Here is a 17,975-nt window from a genome sequence, read left to right as displayed (position 1 = left end):
TATCTGTAACACACATAGCTTTTAGTTAAAAACATTTAAATATATCACACCGCAGGTCCAGCAAACCTGAAGGATTTGTAGCTACATCATTTCATCTTCACTTTTTTTCCCCCCATCAATCCATCAAATTTATTTCAGCTCTCTCTCTCTCTCTCTCTCTCTCTCTCTCTCTCTCTCTCTCTCTCTCTCCACACACACACACACACACACACACACACACACACACACAGAGAGAGAGAGAGAGAGAGAGAGAGAGAGAGAGAGAGAGAGAGAGAGAGAGAGAGGGGGGGGGGGGGGGGGGGAATATTGTATCCACGACACCATTCATATAGCACCATTCTTTGAATTTTAATTAAAATTGCTAATTCGTGTATATTGTTTTCAAATGAAATTAACACAACAATTTCTTAGTGAAATAATTGTAAAACACGCAAAAATGAATGAACTTATAAACTTCCAGCACATGCTCAAAAATATTTCAGAAATATTACATTATAGTGAACTTAACAGGCAATTGAATACTTCATTTATGGATATTGTACTATACATTTTTTATCACAGAACATCCATTGACATAACAAAACATTTATATGGAAAAAAAGATAAAAACCAGTAAAACAGAACACTCATGTACACATGGATAAACAAATCCAAAATCATTTAAAAAGTAGAACAGAGAGAGAGAACTTTAAGAAACTAATGAATACCAAAAGGATTTTTTTACAGAAACCATATAGACAACAGATAAATAATCAAGTGGAAGAGGCCAGCACAGTCAGTTAGGATATAAGATTCTAGCTGCTGTTGCTGCTGCTGCTGTCGTCGTTGATGTTACTGCCGCAGCTGGGTAGTTTGGGCTGTTGGGATCGTACATTGGCGGAATGCTGTAGTTGTTTCCTGTTGCAGCCTGTAAAAAATTTCACACAAATACAAATAATTACAAAAATCTCTGATTACAAAGTACAAAATAATTACAGACTGTGGAACACCTGTTTAATGGTGTTGGTAAATACAGCACATTTTCTGCTTAGATTGCCATCTTCCTGAAAAAGCCATATTCAGTTTTGTGCCTACAATACATATAGTATAATGAAACAAGGAAAGGAAGAAAGTTTTGCCAAACTTTTGTACAATAAAAATATTTTTCAGGATTTAGCTTACACACAAAATACGTTATACATAACGAGACTGTAAACTCGACAAATTATTTGTGTATCAGCTTCATGTATCACCTTCAAAGTGCCGGAGTGTCTCTTTCTGAAGGGGAGGAAGACAATGCATGTTCAGATGGTTATCAAAGTGTCACTATACCAGCCATATAAGGAGGGTCAGGGTATTAATGAACACTTAGCTATCTAACTTTATTCGACATGGCACCAACTGGACTGTGCTAAAGGTGAAATAAAAAATGGTAATAATTGTAAGCCATGTTATAAAAAAGTCAGGAAAGGTATTCACAGCAAATGTTGTAAATGGTGATTTTGTGAAAATTGTTGCAAAATAAATATAAAATTGGTAACAGTGGACTACCTGTGGTCATGTAATACCTACATAATGTAAATGCGTGAAAAAAGTATCTAAACATTATCAGAGGCAAGGATTCAATAATTCGAGTGTTGCAAAGTGATACTGAAGTGTTACAAATAAAATATGCTGCTTTAGAACACAGAGGCAAAATTCTGAGGAACAGCAACAGCTTGAAAGTGGGTGGAAATGTGTGTTTCGAAACACTTTTCTCACATATACACAAAAAATGTAATGTGTCTACAAAATAAAATAGGAATGGACAAATTAGAAAAAAATGTGTAAGAATAGTAGAGACAGAACAGTGTTCTACACAAATTCAAAATTTAACCAATAAATAAATTTTACATTTAAGAATGTAGAAGACCACACTGTTGTGTTAAACTCTGTGTGTAAAAACACGAAATCTGCATAGAACAGTTCTCCCACCACAAAACATACATGCCCCATGAACTTAAAATCAAAATATTTGGAGACAGTCATGCACGCAATGTTTCAAACTTTGTATCAAACTCTCCTACAGAAATTGTGTCTCAGCTGCATGTTAGGCCTGGAGTGAAGTTTGGATACATGTTCAACAATGTTGAGAAGGAATGTGACAATTCCACTAAAAGAGATTGTGTTGATATTAGTGGGATCAAACAATGTTTACTGCAACAAGACTAGTGAATTTAAAAAAAAAAAAAAAAAAGGTCATTATCTTGCAGCTACTGCAGACTACAAATGTATTTGTGACAAAACTACCTATGAGATTTGATCTGGTGGACTGGTCTTGTGTGAATAATGAAAATCGATGAATGAATCAAAAACTAAAACACTTCTGCTTGAAGTTCGAAACTTAAGCCTTTTTGTCATCAACAATTATGAAAAATTTAGTTTCACAATGCATGGATGACAACTGAATCGATCTGGTAAGAAGAGACTTGCATCAGATATAAATGAAACTGTTGATAAAAATGATGTCAGAAAAACAGCTGCAAAAACAAAGTAGTCCTCTCCCTATGTGCTGACAGGTAGGGAAACTAGCAAAGGGGGCCAATTCTATCCAGATTTGGCCCAACACAAATAACCCAGAAGTATTCAATACACAAGTGGAAGTTCCTTTACCTTGTAATCACATCAGTTTTAACGATGCTTTGGTTGGCTGGTTGGTTGGTTTGGGGTATAAAGGGATCAAACTACAGGGTCATCAGTCCCTTTTTCTACAGGCAAACAAGATTAAAGGTAAAACAATTCCAAAAAGGAGCTGGGGGAGTAAGAGGGTGTGAAACTAATGGGAAACCACACTGAAAGAGGAAACAAAAGAAGCAAACCAAAATGGGAAAATATAGACTAAAAGGAAAAGCAGAGGAATGTATTAAAACCATATAACAGATGGTCTGGGATCGCTGATCACAGGAATAAAAAAAGGATGAGCCAGCCACTCTGAAAAACACTGAAATCTCCAGCCTAAAAGACAAGACACACACAGGGAGTGACAAAGAGGTAAAATGGAGGGAGGGTGGAGGCCTGGAAGAGAAGTCCAGACGTCCACCCTTAGATCGTATGATAAAAAACCCCCCTCACGAATAAAACATAAAACTAAATCAGCCATTGAGGCATTGTCACCCACCACCATAGGTAGGGTGTTGGGAACATTAAAAGCCTGCCGAGGCCCTGTAAGTGGCTCGCATGGATGACCACCACACATTTGTTGTCTCCTTGATAACACAGAGTTTATTTGGTGTACTGAGGGTGCGCCATTCCGTATCCCAGATCGTGAAAACTTTACAGCGGAAGACTGACTGGAAATCAGTCTCCAGCAGACCAATCTCCAGAGCTGGTTTACTAGTAGTCTGTTTGGCCAGGCTGTCAGCAACTTCATTTCCTGGGATCCCGACATGTCCTGGGGTCCAAATGAAGATCACTGAACAGCTACTGTTACCGAGGGCATAAAGAATTCCTGGATCGTCATTACCAAAGGATGTCGAGAGAAGCACTGGTCGTGAACTTGTAGGCTCCTTAAGGAGTCACTAGAGATGACAAAGGACTCACTGGTGCAGGAGCGGATATGCTCAAGAGCACGATAGATGGCTATCAACTCTGCAGTGAAAACACTGCAGCCATCCAGCAAGGAGTGCTGTTCAGTGCGTCCAATGTGAGTAAGCATAGTCAACAAGATCGTCGACCATTGATCCATCAGTGTAGACTATTTCTGAGCCCTGGAACTTGCTGAGAAGAGAGAAAAATTGCTGGCAGAACTGAAGCTTTTGGGCCTTGCGATAGGTCAAGGCAAAGCTGTGGCCAAGGCATGGACTGTAGAGGTGTACATAAGTGGACCCGCAGTAAAGGTGGTAGAGGGAAAGCATTGAGTTCAGTAAGAAGTGACCGGACACGGATGGCAAGGGGATTCTCAGTTCTGGGGTGGGGGGTGGGGGATGCTTTACCTGATAATTTATGCAGTAGTAATCTCATTATGAATTTGAACATTGTAGGTCTGTCTGAAGGAACGATCAGCAAACTTTAAGATATGCAGATTCTGTTAGAAAATGTGAAACAGCATAAATGAATTCAAAACCCTATTAGGACCAAAATTATTTAATAGTACAACATTTATTTTCATTTCAGTTTTCATTATAATATTATTTAATAACTTTATATGATTATTCCCATACATTTTACAAGAACTAGTTACCTAACATTAACATTTGGAATTGCATTACAAATATACACTGTGATCAAAAAAACTTGCACAAATACTTCAATAGGTTGAAACTAGTATAGGAAGGAGTCAGATATATGGACACACATGTATCCAACAACCTACCCAATTATACTAAATGTCAAGTGAATAATGTGGGAGAGTTTAAAACTGAATCAAAGAATTTTCTGTTGTGCAACTTGTTCTACTCCACTGATGATTGTAGTCATAGACACTCCTAATATCACTGTTTTAAGTTAATTATACAATGACATTAACACTATAATGTAATATTCTTTCATTTCACTATACTGCACTTCAATAAAATGTGAACTTGAGACTACAAAGCTATTGGCACAAAAAGTACATTCTGTAACACCATTGACTGTCTCGTCTCCAAGATGAAAAATGTTTTAATAACTGCAAAAATTTAATTTTGCTGAGATAAAATGTTCAGCTACACTTTTTGGCATCTGACCTATCTTCACCTGACTGCCCCTAACAGGACTTTGTCTAACAGGCCTTTGTGGCAAAAGTTCCTTGATTGTTTCCGACATTGTACATATTTATTAAAAACATAATTCTGCATTATACTAGCCAGAGCTACAAATACATTAGGTTCAGTATCACTGTCTTAATGTAAAATACTCACTACAGATGATGATTCTTGGGTGACATCACTCTCTGCATCTACACTTGATGCAGAAGTGAGAAAGTCCGTCGGTGCATTTTCATCAGCTGTAAATAGAAAGTGTGTTGCTTAACAAGTGATAAATTCTCGATATGTATAGATCAGAAAATAAATAAATAAGTAAGTGACAAAGATAATGCAAATGATTTTGTAAAACAACTGCTAAACCTCCTTACCTGGAGCTGGGATGAAGTAAGTAGTGGATGCTTGTGTTGAGCTGACTGAAGGGAATAAGTCTGATTTTATTGTTTGATTGGGAGTTTTGCTACTGCCTAGAACATCCACATAGTTTGCACGCAGACCTAACAGAAACAAATCAATCCCTTGAAAATCACTTTACAAGAAAATAATTAATAAACTATTTATATACATCAATATCAAGATTACGTATGAAGATACACAAGTGAAGGTGAAATAACTATCTTCAAAGAGGCAGGCAAACACATTCAGATGAAAACAATAGTAGCCCGTATGGACCTAGAAATATAAATGAAGCAACTAAATTGGCTAATGAGAGTAAAGGAGATAAAGAAGTCTTTAGGACAATAAATTACAATAGAAAAATTTCTTGAAGAGCTTCTGTAAAGTTTGGAAGGTAGGAGACGAGGTACTGGCAGAAGTAAAGCTGTGGGGACGGGGCGTGAGTCGTGCTTGGGTAGCTCAGTTGGTAGAGCACTTGCCTGCGAAAGGCAAAGGTTCCGAGTTCGAGTCTCAGTTCGGCACACAGTTTTAATCTGCCAGGAAGTTTTGAAAAATTTCTTGTTAGTACAATGATTTTTGAGTTACTAAATTGGAGATTCTTGGGTGAAAATTACTGACACTGCAAGAGGAAGGTATATGTCGATATGACATGGGTATCCAAATGAAGTAGAAGTCAATCAGAAGGTCTCAAGAAGAAATAAGTAACAGGAAACAACATACGAATGAAACTTAATGTTTAAAAAATAAAACAAGGGAGAAGAAAATAAAAGAAAAAATATAAACAAAACCCCAATTATTGTCTACAGAGGAAAACTGTTCTCTTCATCAAACAACAGGTGTAAGTAGGTGAACACTACCTTTGTTACTACCTTTGTTTACCATATTTAGAACAATCTATAATGCTTTTCAGTAAAACACAATGGAAAATTTAACAATAATTATAGGAGAGAATCTGTGTAACTGTTCTTGTGAAAAACAGTAAGCTACGCACCACAGCATTTCTCACGTTTTCAAGGGTAGTTTGATGTTCATATGGCATTGTAATGAAATGTGGTCAGCAGATGGAAAAAAACAAGTACGTACTTCTCCCTCTGTTCATCTTGTATTTGTTTTGTGGTTCTTGAACGTTAGTTAAGGGGGTAGGTGTTCTGTTCATTTCCATCTTTGGAGGAGGAGGAACATCAGAACCAGCATCATCATCATCGACATCTAAATTAGTCCATCTATTTTTTTCTGGGTTCCAAACAATCTGCAACATCAGGAAAAAACCAGTTATCCAACAAATCACTTAACTAATCATTCATAATATTTTGTTTCTACAGGATTGTAGCTTTTAGAATGATTTATGGCAGTGGTGAAAGTGGTAGTGTTAATAATGGCAGTAGCAAATTCGGTCATTCACACCAGTCATAATTTAATGTAACAAATATCATAGACTGTTTCTGTCAATACTTAAATTTATTATGGACTATTGGCCAGGGAATTAAAAATTCATGTCCACCTCATTCAGTTGATTACTTTTCAAAGATTCTTCGCACTTCTAAGTAACATGTGACATTACACATTAAAGAAATGTTACTATGTACTCACTGAAAATATACACCAGCAGTATGTCCAAATGATAACAACTGTAATATTTTCTCAAATGCAGTATTTTGGTTTTTGACATCAGTGCACTCAAACTACACAAAAAAGAAATCTTACGAACTAAATCATTCAGTGAAATGATTTTCTTCTGAATTTCCAATGGAATTCTTTCCATTACAGGGAAGAATCTGCACTTCCTCAGTGATCAAAATTGGACAATTATGTAAATATGTCAAAAGCGTTTATGTGGAAATACAGCCCATATTAACCAAAAATTTAAAAGGGGAAGGATTGGACAGGATATGGGAGGGGGGTGGGGGGGGGGGGGGTGGGAGGGGGTAGAGGGAGAGGGAGAGAGGGGTAGGGATGTGGTGGAATGGATAGTGAAGAGGGTCAGGAAAGGAGGGGAGTATGAATCGTGCAGATGTTCTAAGGAACGTGAACAACTCAACAATACTTCATGCAATACCAGCTATTTTGCATGATTCAAAGTAAAATATGTTCCTCAAGAAAATTAATACTTATTTTGCTTTTAAGAATAGCTTACTGATGGATTCTTGTCATCTGGAAGCTTCATTTGATTCTTCGGCCGAAGGCTCAGTTTGTTCCATAAACCTCCAAACCATGAACTGCTTGCTACTGGTTTTGTTGGTTCCACCTTCAGCTTGGCCTTGGCAGAAGGAGATGATGCAGGACTTCCAGGTTCAGTTTTCTACACATATTGGAATAAATGGCCAAGCCGACAGTTACTCTCAAAATGTTACAACAGTTTACAGTAAATGTATAAAACTGAGAGCAATAATTTATTGCTCATGGAAGTCTTACAATCAATAAGTCCATATGCTGGTCACAGAATGTAATTATTCACCATTTTAGACAAAAATAGTGTTAACTTAGTACTTTTTAACATTTAATGTGAAATCAAAATTATACCAATGACAAAAAAATATTTGACATAAATTACAACATGTAAAGCACTGACAAAAAATCAGAAATTAATGTAAGTGTGAAAGTTACAACACATCATATTATAACAAAATGTCAAGACAATCAACACTCTTTGTTGTTTCTGAAAGGAACATCAGTTTCAAAAGTTTGCTGTGGGCTTGAAATCATAGGAAAGCCCTTTCCTAATGGCATATCAATAGGAAATGTTCCTCCAAATACTATTGGTTTAGTCCCACTGCGACCATATACTTTGCTTTCGTCACTACTGCCGAACAAACTCTGTTTAATATTTAAAAAAAGGTTTCCACTTTTCATTTTGCTCCAGGAGTCCACAGTATCACAGATGATATCTGCCTTTCTCCAAACACCATTGCATTGACAGCCACTTAACACTGCACACTTATCAGAGGACATATATTTGCAATGAGAAATGTGTAAATGATTATCTCCCTGTTTCTGCATAGGTTTCTTTGAAGGAATGACTGATGATGGGTAAAGGCCTGAAGTCAGCCTGCTCATCAGATGCTTATCTTTTGATGATTTTACTCGCATCCTGCAACAATCTTGAAGAAATGAATCACTTGAAAGCTTGATGTGCTGATTTGGTTTCCTGCATTCAATTTTTTCCCCATTTGAAATGTCATGATGGAAGAGGGAGCAGCTTTTCAATGAAACAGAACTTTTATCTTTATAGAGTAGATTTTCTACTTCTTGGTCCAAGTCAGATTTTAGTTCTATTAGTCTATCTGTATCAATATTTGAATTAATGACAGTTACATGATGCTGTTGTTTATTAGTGTAAGCAGGGCACAGTGTACTTACAGACTCAGATGCCACTGATTGCTAAGTAATCCATATGAGGCACAACAGAAGCAGAGAACACACATTATCAGTACTAAGTAGTATCTCAATACGTCATACAGTTATATGTCTTTAATTTAAAGTTAAAAGAGGGATCAATACAAACAACACTGTCAAGAATTTGAGGACTTGCACAAACAAGTGAGCATAAAAGGCATTGTTATTCCTGTATAAAATTATAAAGTTATGACTATGAAGGTACACACAAGTCTTTTTTTTTCGTATTCAACAGTATATATCAAAATGTCCAGTTAAGTATATGGAAGTTCCAGAATATATTTATATGGAAGCTCATTTTCTACACAGGACTAATATTTTCATGAAACAGAGCATGTCTGCAAAGAGCTAACTGCGACTAAAAGAACGTTCAAAGCATTATATAATAATTATACTTCAGGAGGAATTATTTTAGTAGTGTGCAGTTAATTTCCTTCTATACTTTTGTTTTGAATTTTTGAAATGAGGAAGATTTTTGCATTAGTTTGGTCATTACAAACTACAGAAAGTCTGCTGAACAATAAAATCAATAAAAATACTTCATGGTTTCACTCTCACTACTACACAGCAGATTGCGGGTGGGAGTTAAACATTATAACATATGTTACTATGTGACTTAATAATAACCAGAGATAAAAGTTAAATGAAGATGCAGACTTATTTTTGCAGGAAATACCTTAATCTAGCACCCATTACACTAAAGATTTCAGAGGAGAATAGTGGGAGAAAAATTTCACTTTAATTGCAAGAACTAATACCAACATCACATAAGACAAATTTAAGTAATTACTCTTGGCCAATATTAATGAATAATATTTCATACAAGCTAATCATTATCTTACTTTATAATTTGTTACAATAACAGCCAGCCCTTCCAAGTTAATAAGAGGATCCTTTGACATCATTAAACATCTAATGAAAGAGTGCTCTTACCCCCCTTACACCCCTTTGATTTTACACAAAAGAGTATTGATTAAGTTCATATGTAGCCCACACATTATCATTACTTACAAAATACTTCTAATTATACAATCAATACATGACACATCAGACATGAGTGAACATTAAATTCTGACTGTAACACATTAACAGGCAGTACCCACCCAGAAAGAGGCCCCATGTGCTAACAATAAAATTTTAACCCATTCCTTTGGGTATCTGTTTCAATTGCTCGATAAATCTCCAAATGATCTCAAAAAGAGCCCTTGCTCTGATAAATACCCAAGCTGCTTCACATCTGGAAACAATAAGGATGGTCTCACTCACAATTAGTTTCAAAGCAACAAACATGGAAACCCAGTTGCAACAACTCTTTGAAAAGGGACAGTACAGAAGAGAGGAAGATTGAGAAAGGATTAATATGTTCCTGGTGTAAATATAGTAAAAAGCAATGCAATAGCTTGTGGAAATTATGGGTGGCTGCAAATTGATTACAAATTACTGGAAAATTTGATAAGGTTGTAATGAAACCAACACTAAAATACATAGTCTTACTACTATCTCTGAGGGGTAAGTTTGAAGTTCTGGTACTGAAATTTGATTGCATAACCAATTAACAAAAAAAGGTGTAAATTTTTCTAGTAGAACCAATTATCACTGGTATGATCATGAATACACAACAAATGATAATGTTGTGGCTTAGAGAGCAAGTTTGATTTCAAGCTCCGCTTGTAGTGTCAATCTGAATTCTGTGACAAATGATTTCTGTAAAATAGATTGGTTGGTTGTTTTGGGGAAGGAGACCAGACAGCGAGGTCATCGGTCTCATCGGATTAGGGAAGGACGGGGAAGGAAGTCGGCCGTGCCCTTTGAAAGGAACCATCCCGGCATTTGCCTGGAGTGATTTAGGGAAATCACGGAAAACCTAAATCAGGATGGCCGGACGCGGGATTGAACCGTCGTCCTCCCGAATGCGAGTCCAGTGTCTAACCACTGCGCCACCTCGCTCGGTGTAAAATAGAAAATGAATGTGCTGGAACATCAAATGTAGCTGAAGAGACAATGTAAACTGTGTGCTGATAATTTCTATCTAGTACAGACAAATCAATGGATACAGCCAGCTAGGAATAGACTGAATTTGATCCAAATTAAATGAAAAAAAACTTAAATTGCAGCATAATTATGCTAGGATGAATTAATGGCTCTGAGGGCTTTTCATGAAAAATAGAAACGAGTGATCCAATGATATTTTTTCTGAGACTTAGTGAAGAATCAAGAAACAATGCAGCAATTACATCAAATGTTACAGCCCATTTTGAGATGTGTGTGTGTCATTTTTCTTTGTCAATAAAACTATCAGCTAAATTAACAGGCCAAGACATGTTGGGAAATTGCATAATGCAACACTTCATGGCTTGATAGAATGTCCACTGTACTGGCCACTATCTGTTGATGACCTTTGCTTTGATTGCGCACTATGTATGGACTTTCAATATTTGCCAGATATCTCCTGTACATGTGACATCGAGCTTACATGTTACTGTCTTTACTGTGCAGTTTTATGGTGTCAATGTAAAAATCCAAATAAATTGTGCTCGTAACTACAGATTTCTACAATGGTGACGTGTCTCTTCAAACACTCAGTGCATTGATATATTGGAGAACATGGATGTGGGCTGTAGGAAACAGTGGCTCCAACAACAGCGATATATAATTACTTCTTGATTGGACATTGCTGAAACAACAGCAACAGCAGTTGGCCTTACAACAGCAACATATAATGACAGTGTCTATCAGGGGCTAGATGGCTCTGACAGTTCCACTCTTCCCTTAATTTCTGGACAGCGTTGATGACTGGGAAATGTACTCACAATACCTCTGCCATCACTTCAATGCCTTCAAGGTAACCAATTCAAATTGGTAGCAGTCATTTTTTCTTTCGTGGTCTTTGCATAGTGTGTTGGGTTTGCTCTGCAAGTTGTCCCCAATGAAACATCCTGATAGTTTCCTTTTGCTGAATTTCGTAATCTGCTGTAAGATCATTATGGGAGTCAATCCTGTCTGGTATTAGGTAGACTGAAATTTTACCGACATTATAAAGAAACCTACAGAGGGTGGGTACTGACCTTCAGGGTCCTAGTTGCTGGTGTGCTTTTTTGTGCTTAGAAGAATCATGTCACTGATCGTATATTGCTTCATTGATTCAGGATTTGCTTCTCCAAAATTTACCCGAAAACAAGTTGGCTCTCAGATTTTAAGGCATGCGGATCTGTTCTTAGACAACGTCTTTAAAGCTGCTCACACTTGCAAATTCACACAGGAAACTGAAAGCCAGTGGGAGGTTCAGTTCACTGTGTCCACCGTCACCACCAATGCAACAGTAAACACTTCCCGAAACTGTGTCAGCCACTCCTGTAAACACGTTATGCCATGCCAGCACAACAGCCTTGAGGCACACAAAAACAGGCTCGCAACACTTCCAGTGTCTCCGTATGATGTCTCCCTCATAACTCTATCAGAATCTTTTTCGGGTTCACTGTCTAAACATAACTTCAATCCACACAGTCTACCTTCTTGTCCTCAGTGTTTCAACCGATGCTCCCACTCCCTCTGCCCACATTGATCAGCTACTTATTTTTCTTACAGCATTAGTCAACACATTGGTTGTCTGACACTGGAACCATAGGTATGATGCGGAGTCTGGTTCTCCCACCTCTTCCCTTGCGGGATCTCATCATAGCTCTCTTACTGAAGCAGTGTACTCCATTGAAATGCTGGCTCATCCTGCTATGGGTCAAACTGGTAATCATGTAATGAGTGAATGGTTTGGAAGTCCCTCTTCAGGTGGATACTGGTGCAGCCTCTTCTGAGTAGTACTACCTATGCTGCATTTGGTTCTCCTCTGCTACAGCATATCATCAGAGAGTAACTGCCTATGGTAACCATAACATACACATGAAAGGTGTTTTAGCTATGGAAGTCTCCCATTAAAACGTTTCAAGGAAACTTTCCTTTTTGGTTTTTAATGCCGGTAATATGGAAAATATCTTTGGATTAGATGCAAACAGTTTGTTTTTTTTTTCTTTTCAGAGAAAGTGTGTTTGTTTTCCATGGAAATTCCATTTTGTGACACTAATGACTTAACCTTCTCATATTCAGATCTGTTTACCTCTGGTTTAGGACGGGCTGTGGATGCAGCTGTAAAAATTCATTTAAAACATTCCCTGTGACTCGGCCCAACATGTGTCCCAATGGGTGTGAATTTCAGCTAATTCCCGAGACTGAGGAAGTGATTATTACGTCAAATTCTAAGCTGCAGAAGGCACAAAGGTATTATTTATTTACCACGAGATACCAAATGCTACAGAAAACAAGTTACTTATTGCTGTACATTAAAATACACTCATCGTAATTTGTTAGTGTTTGCAAGCAAGAGAAACTGCTTTAAAATACACACACCATCTTTTGTTAGTGCTAGCCATGAAGAATAGCTGCTTTAAGGTCTATAGTGAAATATTGTTTACGTTTATGAGATGACTGTTTATCTCCTATAATAATTACAGTTGGCCACCAGTTGTAATGATGTTTCACTGCATGTTTAGCTAGAAAAGGATCCATCTACTTCTGGGCTGTCAGTAACAAGGAAACAAAGATGTAGTACACCATTAGATGAGCAGGGACTAGACTACTATCTGAACTACTACCTAAATAAAAGTGACCTCAGTGACTATGATGTCTCTCCTGAATCTAATAATGATCCAGCTTACAATTCCCAAGATTCATGATCCTCTTCGGATTTAAATGTAAGTGATGATGACTCCTGCTCTGATGAGGTTCATGATACTGTATATAACTCTGATAATGGTAGTGAAAATGATATCCCAATTCAGGGGCCAACTGGACAAAATATAACATGTGTAATTTTTAATCGGGAGTCAGAAGTTCATACTTCCATCAGTTTTGACACCCCTTCTGATCTTTACAAAATGCTGGTAACACAAGACATATTTAATAATTCTGTATTGGAAACAAACATATGCAACACAGAAACTGTCCAAAATGCCAGAAAAAGAAATTTTCGACTTTCCAATAGGGTTGATGCTTCTGAGGAACAAATAGGCAAGTTTATGGGCATAATGTTAATTATGGGGTTAAACGAGGTTCCAGAAATTTCACTTTATTGGTCAAAGAATCCACTGTATGAAAATAAAGTTATAAAAGCCACCATGCCTTGTGACTGATTTCTGGCATTACCATCTTGCTGGCATTTTGTTGATAATGATGCCCCTAGATGCGTAAGCAATAGGACTTACACTGTACAGTTGTTAGTTGAACGTCTGTTGAGTAACTTTCAAAATCCCCTAAGCCCTGGAAGAAATGTGGTAACCTGATGAATCCAGGATTCCTTGGAGAGGAAGACTGATTTTTGGGAAGTATATTCCCAAAATGTCTCACAAATATGGCGTAAAACTGTGCTAAATCTGTACAGAGGAGGGCCTCACTTTTGCCTCATGTACCTATCAAGAGAGAGACAATGAACTGCAAGGTGTGTGAGCCTCTTTTTGGACATGGTCGCATTCTTTATGCTGACAATTTCTATACAAGCATTTCTCTAGCGCATAAGCTGTTATCTAACAATATGCTTCTCTGTGGAACGATTTGTCCAAATGCAGCAGAACTTCCCAAGGACATTGTGGAGAAGCAGCTTAAAAAGAGAGTAATATGTGGAGCAGAGAACAATAATGGAGTTAAAAATTTTAATCGGGTGGAGTTCTAATGATTTCAATGATTCCTGGAGCTACTGATGTTTTAGAGAACACCAAGAAAAAGAACAGAAAAGGAGATGTTACAATCAAACCAAAGGCTATACTGGAGTGCAACAAGATAAAAAAAGGCATTAATCTCAATGACTAGACGTCTTCATATTATTCACCATTGAGAAAGGGGGTGAAATGGTGGAGAAAAGTTGCAATGGAACTTCTCCTATGGACCTCTACAGTAAATCCTTGGATTCTGCATTATAAAAAGAGCACTTCGAGGAGAAGAATGTCAGTTTGAATTTTCTAAGAGTCCAATGCCTAGCACTTATGTGGTTATGCTGCCTCTGCCACTCCTCCGTCAAGAAAGAAAGCTCATACTTTGGGAAAAATTGAGGGACCAGCAAGAAAATTTCAGCGATGCTGCACATTGTGCTACAAAAGGATTTTTACTCAGGAAGGGAAAACAGTAGCAGACAACAAAACCAAGAAAATTACAACCTTCTGCAATGACTGCCCAGGACAACCTAAAATGTGCATCAGTTATTTCAATGAAAACCACAGCTATCTTTTTAAGACTGCAGTGTTTAAACAGTGCAAATTTTTTGTATTGTTTGTATAAGCTGTTTATGTGTTTTGCAAATAAATTAGGAATGGCCTTCAAAAATGAAGAATGACTTTTTATGACTGCAATTGTTAAAGAGTGCAAAGTTTATGTGAAAACAATATTTTTGTATTGTTTCATGTAAGATACGTATTTACTAAATAATGCAGTATGGAAAAATTTCCAACAAAAAAACACTGTTTTGGGATCTAGCTGGCCACTATTGCAGCAGTTTATGCAACGATATGTCCGCTTTTGTTACGGACAGCCCAGTTAGCACCTATATGGTGAAGTGACGTCATCCAGAGGTATAACTACACTCATAGCATTCAGCATGCTGGTGAGCCGAGTTGCATTTCAGCGAAGTCTTCGTCAGGTCACCAGTGAGCTGATAAGCAATACAGGTGAGATGTCAAATCTTCCTTCACAAGAAACGTGTTAAAACCCAGGTCTTTACCTTGCTTCTTGCAAGCCTGCCTGATTCCGCACATCCTGCAGTACACTGTTAATCTGAAACTGGACATACTGGAGGCCCTCAAAGTGATTACTCCTGTGTCATAGAGCTAATGGGGCTTCACCCCTTGTAATTGTGAAAAAGCTGGATGGCTCTCTCCATCTATCTGGTGATTTCAAGATCGTAAACGTCCAGCTCATCATTGATACTGTTCCAAATCCCTGCCTAGAAGACCTGTCTTGCAAGTTACAAAATGGTGCCTGTTATACTAAGGTTGAGTTGTTGGAGGCATACTTACAGTTGCCAGTGATTCTGGAATCTCAAGATGTCACACCTCACAGAAGAGGAGTGTAGTAACAGACTGTGACAGTGACATGGATCTGTCGCAGCTGTTGGAGATTGAGCCCTACCTCCAGAGCTTACCGCCTGTCGTGCTACAGTCTACAAGCTGTCTCCGCAAAAGGATGCTCTGCTAAGAGGGGACAACCCTGGAGCTTACTTCACATCTACCGGTGGGACCCCATGACCACCAATTGGCTATAACTGTGTGCCTGCCATGCAGAGAACTCATTCTCTTGTGCACTCATTTGACAGATGTACTGGCTGCTATCTACTGTGAACCTTTGATTTGATTTCAGACTATGTATTGACTTTAATACTGGCAGGCTATCTTTTGTCTGTATGAATCAAACTTATATGTACGGTTATTGCTGTGTGTTTCTATACTGTGTCATTGTAATAAGCCAAATAAATAGTGCTCATAATTGCAGACTTCTACAAAGAGGAGAAAGGGAAAAGGAATTTATTTTCCAGTGAGATGAATCCTCACACTGGAACTCAAATATCCAGACGTGCTTCATTCAAGACCTCCCAGAATGAACTGATTGTGCATCAGCCACAACAGAAAGTGCTACTGAGAAGCTTATACTACGTTTGTTTGGGAGAGTCCTGCAAGACTGGAACTACCACTTGGACTGCTGTCCTATAACACATGGTGGTGATAATTCACTCCGAGTGCATTGAAGGGTCATGGAAAAATGTCAAACTTCTCTCTTTGAGATAGCAGAAGACCAGTATTTGTAAGAATTCAGCCTAATGACATTGATGAATAATTTGTAAGCCTCCACATAAAATAAAACCGACACAAAATGTCCAGGCTATGAAATGAAAACCATGGTCCTTTTGTTTAAATGTTATGAAATATGTAACAGTACAGCAGTAAAATATATATTTCACTAACTATTGGGCCTTCAGAGGTGACTTCTTGCACTAATAGCTGCAGGAAAAAAAAAAAAAAAAAAAAAAAAAAAAAAAAAAAAAAAAAAAAGAGTACAGTAGAACAAAAAAGTAGTGCAAGTAAGGATTACAACACTATTAATTCCAAGTGTATGAGGTAAAGGTTGAAATTTTAGGTCAGATACCAGAGTTTGCTTCAAAAAAATTACAACAATACATAACACACGATTAACTATGAAACTTTAAGACAATACAACTTATAGGTAATTAAAGTAGGGTATTGAGAAATAGCAATAGCATGCAGCAAATTCCCACTGACTCTCCAACAACCTATTGTGGAACAAACATGCCCCAATGATTGTGAAAGTGTTATACTGTCCCTATCCCAAGTCGTTTTTCAGTCTGGTGGCAGAGGTATGTACAGTTGATTGAAAGGAGCCTTGCCACCTGGTGATATAGTGACAGGGGCAGTTAGCAGCTTGAGTATGTAGTGAGCCATGTGGCTTTGTGTATGGTAAGTGGACCACTGTGCCTTGACATTGCTCAATGTTGTGGTATTCTATTTGCACCATGACATTAGCATGTGACCACTCAACAGTCACTATGACTGAAGAACTCTGGCACAGAATTGAAGCAGCATGGAATGATGTAGTTGTATCTGTCATCCAATCTCTCAGTTCATCAACAAATTTAATAATGTATTCTTCCTACACTACAGGCAAATATGCAATTCAAAGATTAACTGTACCAATATAATTTAGTGACGTGTGATTATATTTATTTTTGCGTCAGGCGAAATTTCTAAGAGCTTACTGAATAAACATTACTGACTGGAGATAAATATTGGCCTTACATCATAATCTGAACTCAGTTCAAAAACCGCTTTATCATGTAACACTGAACTTGGACCCAATGAACAAGGTACAGTGTCAATCTAAATGAGCATAAAACACATTTGGCAGCACCACTTAAATCAGCTACTGACATGATTATTGTGCTTTGACCACAGATCTTAATTGTAAATCACAGATAAATACTATTTATTATCGAAGATGTCATGTTGTACGTGTGAGAGAAAGTAAGTGGAGAAAGGTGTAATCCCCAGCCAAAAAGATTTATTGCTAGAAATCGCATTTGGTCAGTATAAAGACACAACAGAAGGCAAAAAACTAATACAGCCAACAAAGGAAAGGAATGAAAGGCACAGAAAGTAGTAGTTGTTGACTTTAATTTACAGAACATAGAGACAAACTGTGACTACAAAAGTTTGAAAATGTGTCATAGCAATATTAAGAAAAGAACCAAGAAAGCATTTGTCTATCAGATATAATTTTAATATGCCCTTTACAATTATTACATTTCATCTTTATGCAATTATGTGCTGTGTAAACTGGAGCATAACAGTGTCAAAACTTTTCAAGGATGCAAGGCATAAAACTGGAGGCAGTAATTTCCATCAAGTAAACAGAAAGGAGTTTCAGCTCTGAAGCCACAAT

The 17,975-nt window shown here is 37.5% G+C and overlaps 1 protein-coding gene across 3 annotated transcripts in view; it reads right to left on the bottom strand.

Annotated features, from left to right (window-relative positions):
- Positions 1 to 424: 424 nt before the first annotated feature.
- LOC124723218 (protein transport protein Sec16A-like) overlaps positions 425 to 17,975 on the bottom strand; it is a 228,572-nt gene continuing 211,021 nt past the window's right edge. The window contains exons 24-28 of one of the 3 annotated variants that reach the window (XM_047248405.1): positions 7,231 to 7,395; positions 6,180 to 6,345; positions 5,072 to 5,197; positions 4,857 to 4,942; positions 425 to 907 (exon numbers count right to left, since the gene is read on the bottom strand). In XM_047248405.1, coding sequence (XP_047104361.1) covers positions 776 to 907; positions 4,857 to 4,942; positions 5,072 to 5,197; positions 6,180 to 6,345; positions 7,231 to 7,395 — 675 coding nt within the window. In that variant the 3' untranslated portion in view covers positions 425 to 775. Of the gene's footprint in view, positions 908 to 4,856; positions 4,943 to 5,071; positions 5,198 to 6,179; positions 6,346 to 7,230; positions 7,396 to 7,496; positions 8,475 to 17,975 lie in introns of those variants that run through there. The other 2 variants (XM_047248404.1, XM_047248406.1) reach the window with 2 other exon arrangements.

This window comes from Schistocerca piceifrons, chromosome X, assembly GCF_021461385.2.
Source record: "Schistocerca piceifrons isolate TAMUIC-IGC-003096 chromosome X, iqSchPice1.1, whole genome shotgun sequence".
NCBI classification, from domain to species: domain Eukaryota; kingdom Metazoa; phylum Arthropoda; class Insecta; order Orthoptera; family Acrididae; genus Schistocerca; species Schistocerca piceifrons.
Note: the sequence above shows the minus strand (reverse complement) of the source record. Positions and strands in the feature narration are given on the sequence as shown.